Consider the following 10,820-nt stretch of genomic DNA (forward strand, 5'->3'; position numbering starts at 1 on the left):
GGGCGGGGAGGTATTCTAGAACAGAACCAGGGTTGGGAAGAGCAACAAGAATAACCACAGGTACAGAACTGTGTGAAAAAAAGTTGAGTAAGTCTTTAAAAGTTTAGGCTAGAAAAGAGATGGCCTAAGAAGGGATTGTAGTAAAGAGAGGTATAAAGGGACTGACTGCTCACTGTCTCTTCCAGCATAAGAGTTAGAATTTATCAAATGACGCCAGTAGCAGCCAGGTTCAGAACAAAAAGGGGAGGTTCTTCTTCCTGCAGCAGACAGGAGGGTGTGAATGTAAGCAGTATTACAAGAGACTGAATAAGTACTTTGACGAGAGCTCTATTAAGGATTACTAAATAGATGAAACACATCAAACTCTGACAGTCCGCTGAGTTGAAAGTAGATGGAGGCTGCGAGACTACTCAGGTAAACATTACACTTGCCCTGCTTTTATTTTTTGTTGGGTGTCCACTGATGGTCAATGTTAGTGACAGCATAGTGAGTTAGAGGAACATTTGGTCTGATCCCGCATGGCCATTCTTAATTTCTTAAAGAGTAACAGACAAACAATGAGTATACGTGATGCTAATCAGGTCTAACATCCTGAAAGTAAATCTGTTCTGGAAATTGGAAATCACATATTCACCTTTTGACAGCAGGAACTGAGCTTAGATGTGGATCATCCTTTAGTAGATCATGACTACTTTTACTTTTTCCCTTCATGCTCTGTTAAAAAAAAAAGAAAAGAAAAAAGGTATTATAAATTTCAGTGTTTGAGAGAACAGATGGTGAAAAAGGAGAATGGTAAGAACAAGATAACTTGTTTCTTGTTAGCTTTAGCCTAACCAGTAAGCATAAACACTTTTAATAGCAGATGAACAGAGAAGGCGTTCCAGAAAGAGGAGCACCGAACTGACCCCATGGATTTAAAAAGTATTTTTGCAACAGTAATGCACTTAATTTTAAAGGAAAGAGGGGAAAAAAAAAAAGATTGTTTAATCATCACAATCATTACACATCATAAAGATACATGGCCTAGCACATATATACTTGAGTGAATGAAGAGGTAAGAACATGACTTTCCAGTAATGGCATGTGACAACTCAAAGAACTAGCATGTACAAAGCAGTACTTATCAATTGGTAGAACACTAATTAGACCCCTAGGAAAAAAAAAAAAAAAGAAATTAACAACCTGCAATACATGAACCTGCAATACACCATGCAGGAATCATCTACTGAAGTAAGCAGTCAAATAAATCTAACACCACATAAGATCTTCAGGCAGAAAGACTGCAGTAAGAAAGCTGCTAATCCAAAAAGTACACTTAAATTTCAGACTGAAAATCTCTGTTACAGGAACAGTCTGCATTGTGACCTGAATGTCTCTATTTCAGTGGCATTTTATAATCCTTTCAGGAAGGCAGTAGTTGTGTGGATAATAAAATCTTACTCATTTAAAACACCACTTCGATTTTTTATTATGTAGAACAAAAGACTAACACGTTCAGCAACATGAAAAATTACTTCCTAAAACAAGTAATTTGTGTGCGTGTTCAAGAGCCAGATGAAACATAAGACAAGTGCTGTAAACTGCTCCAAGCATGTACAGACAATTAAATGAGCTCTTTGGACACTGAAAGCTTCAGTTTAAACACTAATCAACAACCAGTGGGAGTCCCACTGTCAGGTCCCCAAGTGCAGTAATAGCCTTGGTGGCCCTGAGGAGTTTTACCTGGAGCTCCTCTGCCCATTAGCACCATTTCAGCTCAGGCCTGAGAATCCACTGTCTGCCTGAGCTATGTCAGAGGTGTACCTGTGTCTAATTCCACCTTCTAGATGGGCCTGTTGGACCCACATTGTAGACTTGTCTCCAGCCCTGTCTCCTGCCCCATCTCTTGCTGGCTCCTGACTGGACTGCCTGGATGAGGACCTTGGTCTTGGTTATTGCTTGCCGTGTCCAGGACTGTTGATGGACCCTGTTACCAGCAACCAACTCTGCCAGCTGTATCCAGACCCTGTGGGATTGTGCCCCTGTTGGTAAGCACACTGCCTGTACTGGAATCACTCCTGCCTCTGCACTTGCCTTCCCTCATGCAGCCATTCCGCTCTTGCCACTCCTTGACACAAAATTCCCTAATCCTGTGATCTCTGCCTTCTATAACCTCCTGGGGTAAACAAATTTTCTTTCTAAGATTCATACTCTCTGTAATATAACCATTTAGAGACTCTCCTGATACAAAGACACAATTTGACCTGTAACATTTAAAAGAAACCAATGGTCCTAATCCTTTGCTTAATCTTGTTTTAAAAGTATTTCTACTTCTCACTTTAATCATGTCCTGCCCATAAATGTTCACAGCTTAAATTCCAAGAGGGAAAAATACTTTTTCTTTGTATACTTATTTGCTCATTTATCTTTGTGTCTCAACTTTCATATTGTAAGAAATAGGGAATAATCATTCTCATCTTTCCCTCCCTCTCTCCCTTTTTTAAAAATTTATTTTAATCTTACTATGATCCATATCCCCAGTTATCCTTCTTGCCCTTCTTTGTACAGTCTCAGGAACAAGAATCTGGTGATGCATTGCAGCAAAGGCAAAATATATTCACTTACTTAGACTAAGTGTAGTGCAGGCTGAACAAATCCAGAGTAGAAAATTGTTCATAATGGGGAAGATGGAGAAAAGACTTAGGGAGGCATTCTTAAATTCAGTACTTACTTGGTTAATATGATGTGACGAAGACAAGAATTCTTATTTTTCACATGTAAACACGAAACCATTAAATACCATAAAAATTTCATCCTGACACATGGTGTTTTCATTTACTCTTTAGATAATTTTAGCCTCAGCCTCACTGCACTGAAAATTAATAGAAAATGTTCCCTTTTCCCAGATCTATTAGAGGATTCCTCAGTTACTTGCAGACTTTCCTCTCAACCTTAGTCCTTGAAAGTATACCCTCTTATGTTGAAACAATCAAGTCTTACTGCATCTAGCAACCAAAAAAAGTTCACAGAAGGATTCTGAATTTGTAGATGTCAGAGAATCCCATTATTAACTTTGACCTTCAATATGTTGAAACAATCAAGTCTTACTGCATCTAGCAACCAAAAAAAAGTTCACAGAAGGATTCTGAATTTGTAGATGTCAGAGAATCCCATTATTAACTTTGACCTTCAATTTTTCTTATCAAAAACAGAGAATGAAAGTTGGTGCTGAAGTTCACATACTTGAACTTAACCAAGATTAACATAATGTCCAGAACTATACAGATACTGATCTAGACCTATTAGAAACAAGCAATGAGGTTCGGAAAAAAAGATTTCATTCTGTTGTAAAGAATGAATAGAAATTCTTCATTAACAGTTGATTTGGCTATTTTCCCACCTACAGCTAGTCCAGAATTTAGTCAGGACAAATATGAGGATGAGATTTTAAGACTGAGTTGAAGACACCATGACAACACTGAAACTGGACTTGTCATGAAAGAGGGGTTCTATTTAGATCATTTTAAACTGAAAAGCAAGTATTTGGCATGAAAGGGGAAAACATCAAAGCAACCAAGTTAAATGAAGTATTAAATACCAGACATATACCAAGAGCAGAACTGCAGATGAGCATGTTAAGGTAAACAAGTATAGTTAGTCTGACTGGCAAGTTGAAACAAGAAAGAATATTTTTCTTAGTTAAAAATTAAAACTACCATTGTGATAAACCTCTACTATCATTCTGACTGATACCACCTCACTGTAATATTCTCCATTATTATTCACTGTTGTCTTTTGTATTTTAACTAAATCCTGAGGACTGAGGACCATTTTTTCACTTATGTGGTACAGGACTCGGCAGCATGTAGTCTGATCGCTAACTGAAGCGGGTAGGTACCCGAATCGTACAAATAAGTAAGAAAGCCTAGGGCTCTAGAGAAATAATTTGGTCAGCAGTAGAAATGAGAATGACAACTTGTTAAAGAAATTTTTAAACTAAACTTATTTAAGTGGCAAAGTCAGATAAGGAAATGTTAGATCAAAGACTACCTATGCAACCCTAGTTCTGTGAACATGGGCAATTCACAACAGTGCAATATTTAATTATGATAATGCACTATTTTCCCCACAATAACCGCACTTGATTTTGCACACAGAATGGATATACATAAGAAAATGGAGCTAGGAATGCACTGGCAGTGAACAAATTGATTTATTTCAAACCTCAAGTATTTTACCATCAAATCACACACTTACAATTAAGGAGGTGAAGGAGAGTAAAGTACCTATCACCTCCATGAATTTTAAAGAGCAGACACAGATCTACACTAGAAGTATGAAACTTTGTTTATGGAAATGTAAAAATATCACACAGTAACTTAAGGCATTTTCAAAGTTAGAAAAGTTTAAAATGTCTGGTTTTTTCAACATGTTAAAATAGTAGAATCATAAAAACTGAAGTAATTTCTAGTATTATTGTTCAACACTCAAACATAAGAACAAGATTAAGAACTTTAAAGCTTTTCACAAACATGCAAAAAAGGTAATTTTAAGTTAAAAAGAAAAATGGGGATGATTTGGTACAGTACCTGACTAACTCTATTGACTCCTCCTCTTCTTCTTCAGCTTCCTCCCCAAAGGAAAGCAGGTTAAAATTTCTTTAAGAAAGAAAACACATTTTCTAGTAAAACATTACATACTGTCTTATTAACATTCCATAAAATTTAAATATATTACTTTCATATTGTATGCAATTTTTTAAAAAACTTTGTCCTGCTAAATGTATCAATTTCAAACATGTTGTTTTGCAATAAACCATGAATATTTAGAGAAGCATGTTCTATTCTATTCCTGAGACAAAACAATCAAGATAGTTAAGCATCACTTAGAAAATGGTAAGACAGAATTTAAAAAATTCTGCCTTGACTAACTTTTACAGACTTAAATGCTGACAGCTCTGAAAACAGAGCAGTTGCATTTTTTTCCAATCTTTTTTTTCCCCACAGAGCAACATTCAAGTACCAAACACAAAACTTTCAAGGTATGACTGCTCACAAAGGCATCAAATGCACCCACATTCACAGAATGTAATTAAAAGAAATAATGATCTTTACTTTTGGGGAAAAAAAAAAAAATTGTTTTCATTATGTTAGAACCAGTCAGTCGCAACATGTTGTATGTCTGTCCAACAGAACTGACAGCATACACACAGTCTAGATTTCCTATTACTTTTCATTGCATGTTTATGACTACCAAATTTCATTCACAGAAACTGAAATTTCCCATGTTAAAATGCCTGCTTTTTGCTAAGTATTTTAGTGGGAGAGAAGTGGTAGCTGATAAAGTTCAAAAACCTCAAACAACTGAGCTATGACCTAGTTACTAGTACATACTAACTTCAGTGTCATCTCAGTCACAAGAATGATTGCACATTCTTGCCCATGGGAAAGGCTTAATGCTACCTTTTACCTCTCTTTTGCAACAAACTGTCAGCATGCATGAAACAGTTACAGCTCAGCTGATGCACAGTAACCACTTCAGTCAGAGCAACTAGATTTGTATGATCTCTTCAGAAACAAGGAAGTAGGTTTGGCTAAGATTAGAGAACATTCCTCTGTGCACTTTGGTAAAGCCCTGTGTTTCAAAAGCAGAAATACAAAATTACCAAGCTGGAAATTAAAGGTGAAAGAAAATTAACCATCACTTATGTTGCATATATTTACTTTGTGCCTTTTACTTTGGACTTTTTAGGTTCTTCTTCTGGTTTATCCTTCTTCAGCTTTCTATTTGGTCTTGGAACAATGTCATCAAAAGGATTAAACAAAACCTGTTAAAAAAGTAGTATTTTAGACACATCTTTAGTAAGTATTTTGTTATAATTAAATGATTCAATATTTTAAAACAGTATCTAAAAAGACATGCCAAGTTTTCATACTAGGACACAGTTTTCTGAATGCTTATGAACAAAAATTTTAAAATTTCAAGTTTCAAACCAGAACATACTCACCTCACTACTTCTTATTTTATGTGGACTGAGAGGTCTCTCTTCCTTGTCAACTTCTACTTCAGCCAGGCGCAACATGTTATATATTGTATCCCCTGTAACCTGTCAAATTTATAAAAAAGGTTTAAAGTCCTTGCCTATAATTTTTGTTAATTATTGTGCAAAATGCAAGGCAATTATTATCCAAAGAATTTTGAAAATACAAATGATACGGGAAATACTGTAAGCATGTCTTCTAAAAGACAGCAAGTACAATGTACAAAGGTTTGTTTTTTTAAACAGCAAAAGTTGAAGGAATACAGGTAACTAAACCCACATTTTTGAGAGCATATGCAGGGGAAGATGTCAAATTCTTACTGTGAGCTGTGAAACAGGAAAATAAAAGACACTGAAATAAAGAAATAGTTGGTTTATTTTCTTTCAAATAAATCTTACATTTAGTGTTTACGGTTAGGGTCAGGGTTATGTTTTTCCTTTTCCTGATTCTTCTCCGGTAATTAGAATTTAGAAACAGAATTTTCTAAAATGTCACTAGTATTAGATGAACTGATTGATAAGACAGAGCCATTATAATACCAGTAAGATTATTCCAAGGAAGCACAACACAAAAATATAATTTAGAAGAGTAACAACAGCAAAACAGATAATTACGAGAACAACCCATAGAAACATTTCTACCAGACATGGGAAACAAAAAGAACAGAGACAGCTTAGAAAGCAGTGAAATAAATTTCAAATGTACGTAGCAGCAAACAACACTAAAATAGCCTTTGAATACAGAGAAACTTATAGTAGCTTCTGTCAAACTCAAACTGGGACTGTAGTTTGTGTAGCAGACCTTTCCAAAGATTGTGTGCTTGTTATTAAGTTCATCTGCACGACCCAACGTAAAGAAAAATTGACTCCCATTATCATGGGGCCCAGCATTTGCCATAGCAACAAGTCCTCTTCGATTAAATCGCAATCGTGAGTGGAACTCATCCTGGCAAAGACAGAAAAGAACATAATTTAAGTATGTAATTATTTTTTCCACTTCTTTAGCTATGGCTTACTTACATCAATATGCACAAACAGAAAATATGCTGTTGATTTTCTTTTGAATTCAGACAATAATAAAACCAAAGTCTTTTGAAACTTAATGCCACAATTCTATTTAAAAGCTTCTGTTTTCAGCAGAAAAGATTATTTTTAGTCAATGTTTTTTCTTCTTAGAGCCTATATAATGCAAACAAGTGAACAATCTTCTTTCAAAAGAAACCATAAACACATAACCAACAAACACCAAAGAAAAAAATTAGAAACTAGTATATCAATAATAGAAAGACACATGATTTAATAAAAACTCTAAGTTCTACCTTGTTAACTTTCTCTTTTTCCAATTATTGCCTAATAATCAACTGTTATTCATTATTTTTGTTGGCATTTATTACCCCCCCAATATTAAAAAAATCCAAAGCATTTCTAAAGGTAACTGATAGTTTTACAAGTGTATGAAATGCTTTCTTGTTAACTACTGTATTTAGGGGAAAAATCCTAATTCATGTAAAATAACTGGAAGCTCAATAACAGGTTGTAATAGTACAGTATTGCAAAAACCCATAGGAAGAACATTTTCTGGACCATAAGGAGACAGAATAGGACTACTTTCAAAGCAAGGTGAAAGCTATGAGTAATATATTAATACCATGGTAGTATCACAAATCTAAACACTGCAATATTGAGATACCACTAATTTTAAGCAGCAATGCTACTACAATATTGGTAACATTTGTTTTGTTCCCTGCTCAGGTACCAATCCTTTCCACAAACTTGATGTTCGTGTTATATGTGTGAGTCTACTTTAGCAGCAGGGAGATGGAGGGCCCAAAGTCAGGCTATGCAGCTTCAGTCATGAGTTAAAGGTGCCCACCCCATCTGAAGTGAAACAATCAGGCCAAACAGAACACAGCTGCTGTGCGTGTGTAGCTTCACTCAGGATCTGAGCCTCCTGGTTAAGAGATGAGCCATGCTGGTATCAATAATACCAATGAACACATATACAACATTCAGAGACGTTTGCTAAATGAGATACAATGTGTGTAAACTGTACATTTCTGCATCTGAGTTTGCCACATACCAACACCTACTCTTTACTCTTCCCCCTCCCTATTTTTCCTTGTGAAGTTCATGCTAGTACTTTTATATATTTATCATAATATCAGAACAGCCAGATTTAAGAACTCTCAATTCAAGAAGGCATATTTAAAAATACTGAAGCAACATGTGAAAGCAACTACTGTTGCATGTATAATGTTGCATTTCTAATATAAGGTTTGTTTTCTCACAACCTAACACAGTAGGACTAACAACTGGTAGAGAATAACCAAAAATAAATGCATAACATATATGGATATGTACCTTGAAGGGAGCTCCATAGATTGAATCTCCACCTGATCCAGTACCAGTGGGATCACCTCCCTGAACTATAAAGCCAGGCACTACTCTGTGAAATATTGTGTTGTTGTAATACTCTAAAAAAAAAAAAAAAAGATTTTAAGTATGTGTAAGTGGTCTCAAAATCAAACTTTCATATAGATCATGCAGAGATGTCTAGAGACTGAAGTTCCAGAAAGCAAGCACTGTAACTGGATTCTGCTATTTCCACTGCGTTCCCTCCTCTTCCACTGTCTTGTTCAGTGTGACTGTATCTCAGCTACAAAGTATTGCTGATGACATTTATGAAAAAAAGGTGCTGTCATATGTTTCTGTTGCAAAATACACTGCACATCACCAACAAGATGATACTGATGAATTATTTTCTTTTCAGCTTTTAAGTTTTATCACTGGAATGATACTACCAACCTACATCAATTTAAAAGGAGAGCTAAAACTACTATGCTCTGTCCCAGCCAACACCTCACATACATCGTTAGCCACATTCATACACCAAATTATTAGCATTTTCACTCACCAGCATGGAACACAGGTGTCACCCCTTCCGCCACCTACACTGTACCCAAACTGATCATTTTCACAGGATGAAATATGTGGTACACTTTGCTCCCTAAGTTATCCTCTTTTATCTATCTATCAGATAAGGTTTATGAGATCATAAGAAAACAAAAGGAATGCAAACTTAACTTTACTTGACATGTATTTTGGGTTGATTTTTTTTCTTAAATAAATAAAAATAAATCTGCAGCATGCTTCAAGACAAAGCAGGATCTGCAAATCCTGCAGCATAGCTAGATATATTCACAGATGGTTATATGCTAGGATACTCACAAGAGAAATACTCAAATTTATTATACAAAGCATAGGATCCTACACAGCAGTCAGACAAATTCAGAAAGGAAATAAAGCCCAGTTCTTTAACACTGAAGATAACTGAACTCTTAGGACTTACCAAGGGCTAAGAAATTGATTTACCATCGCAAAAAATCTCTACATCTCCACATTAGGTGTGTTCTGGAGAACACAGAACAGGCTGGATCCATGCTGAAGGCACAAATCCTAGACTGCTATTTTTCCTTAACAGAGAAAAGCTAAAAGAACTCTTAACCACTCTATAAACACATAAAAGGGATAATAGCAGCAGCTAGAAAACACAAAGGCACCAGGTCCTTCACAAACTCTTGTTACAGTTTTCCCAATAGGGAGCTTTTCATTCTGGTACTCACTACTTCAGTTAACAGTGTTACAGAGCTTCCATCAACAAAAAACTACAGCAAATGAAACATTAGAAGCACTCATGAAAAAAATTAAAAGGTAGTAAAGATGGTGATACAGAAGTGAGAATTTTGGAGGATGTCCAATATTGCATCATTGCCATTTCATACATACATTAAAGAATTAGTTATACTTTGTAGAGACTTGCTGAAAATAAGCCTTCCCAAGCCTCTGACATACTTTTCAGTAATACTACATCATCTGCTACATTTGAGAAAACCATCTAAAATGTTTTGGTTTTTTTCCACCGGGTTCCTTAATAACCTTGAAAAACATTGTCTGAGTTAGCTAATATTTTCTAAATACAAATAAATTCATTAACATACTAGAGTTAAGACATAGTTATGACCTCCATTTTACAAAAAAGGGACAAAGATTGCATATGGAATAATTTCAACAATTCCTATCCCATTCAGTCATTACCTTCCATACAAAGCTGGATGAAATTTCGACATGCTTTTGGTGCTTCTTTTGACCATAATTCTATATCTATATCTCCTGCTGTTGTTCTCAGCAAAACCTATAAAAATGTAGATAAATACACCATTATTTTTATTGTAACTTAGTCACTGATCTAAGAATATAATCGCTGAATTAAAAAAATACTTCTGAATTCATTATATCAGTAACAGCAGTAGACATTCACATGTGCCAGGTAGCCACTGTTAGTTCTAGGTAGTATTACCGGAACTTAAGGTACAATTTTGAACTGAAATGTATAATGAGGCTTCAAGGCCAATGACCTGGTACCCGACACATGACAGAAACTTACATATCCTTTATCACTTCCATAATGAAACAACATGGAAAAAAAATATAGTTATGCCATAAATCTCCAAAGGCATATACCTCTCTTACAAGTAATACCGTTAAATTCAGTGAGAGATCATAATAAAATCAAGAACCTAGTAGAGGAATAGAGGAAATGAAATGTTTCAAGGACTGCTCTGTGTTATGTATCCACACAGCACACGTCGTGCTTTGACTCGGGTAATGTCTTTAAGGGCTATATCACCTCAAACCAGCACCACAACACGGAAACCACCAACACACACATATAGCGCTCATCCTCCTCACCTGTCGTTCCCCCCCCCCCCCCCCCCCCCCCCCCCCCCCCCCCCCCCCCCCC

General features: G+C 35.8%; 1 protein-coding gene across 1 annotated transcript in view; it reads right to left on the reverse strand.

Annotated features, from left to right (window-relative positions):
* The window catches only part of CWC27 (CWC27 spliceosome associated protein homolog), a 124,044-nt gene that overhangs the window by 112,771 nt on the left and 453 nt on the right, over positions 1-10,820 (reverse strand). Inside the window, 8 exon segments of the mRNA XM_019470253.1 lie at positions 635-714; positions 4,569-4,585; positions 4,588-4,637; positions 5,703-5,806; positions 5,987-6,085; positions 6,822-6,965; positions 8,381-8,493; positions 10,115-10,211. Coding sequence (XP_019325798.1) covers positions 635-714; positions 4,569-4,585; positions 4,588-4,637; positions 5,703-5,806; positions 5,987-6,085; positions 6,822-6,965; positions 8,381-8,493; positions 10,115-10,211 — 704 coding nt within the window.

Source organism: Aptenodytes forsteri, unplaced genomic scaffold, assembly GCF_000699145.1.
Source record: "Aptenodytes forsteri isolate BGI_AS27 unplaced genomic scaffold, ASM69914v1 Scaffold92, whole genome shotgun sequence".
Lineage (NCBI taxonomy): Eukaryota > Metazoa > Chordata > Aves > Sphenisciformes > Spheniscidae > Aptenodytes > Aptenodytes forsteri.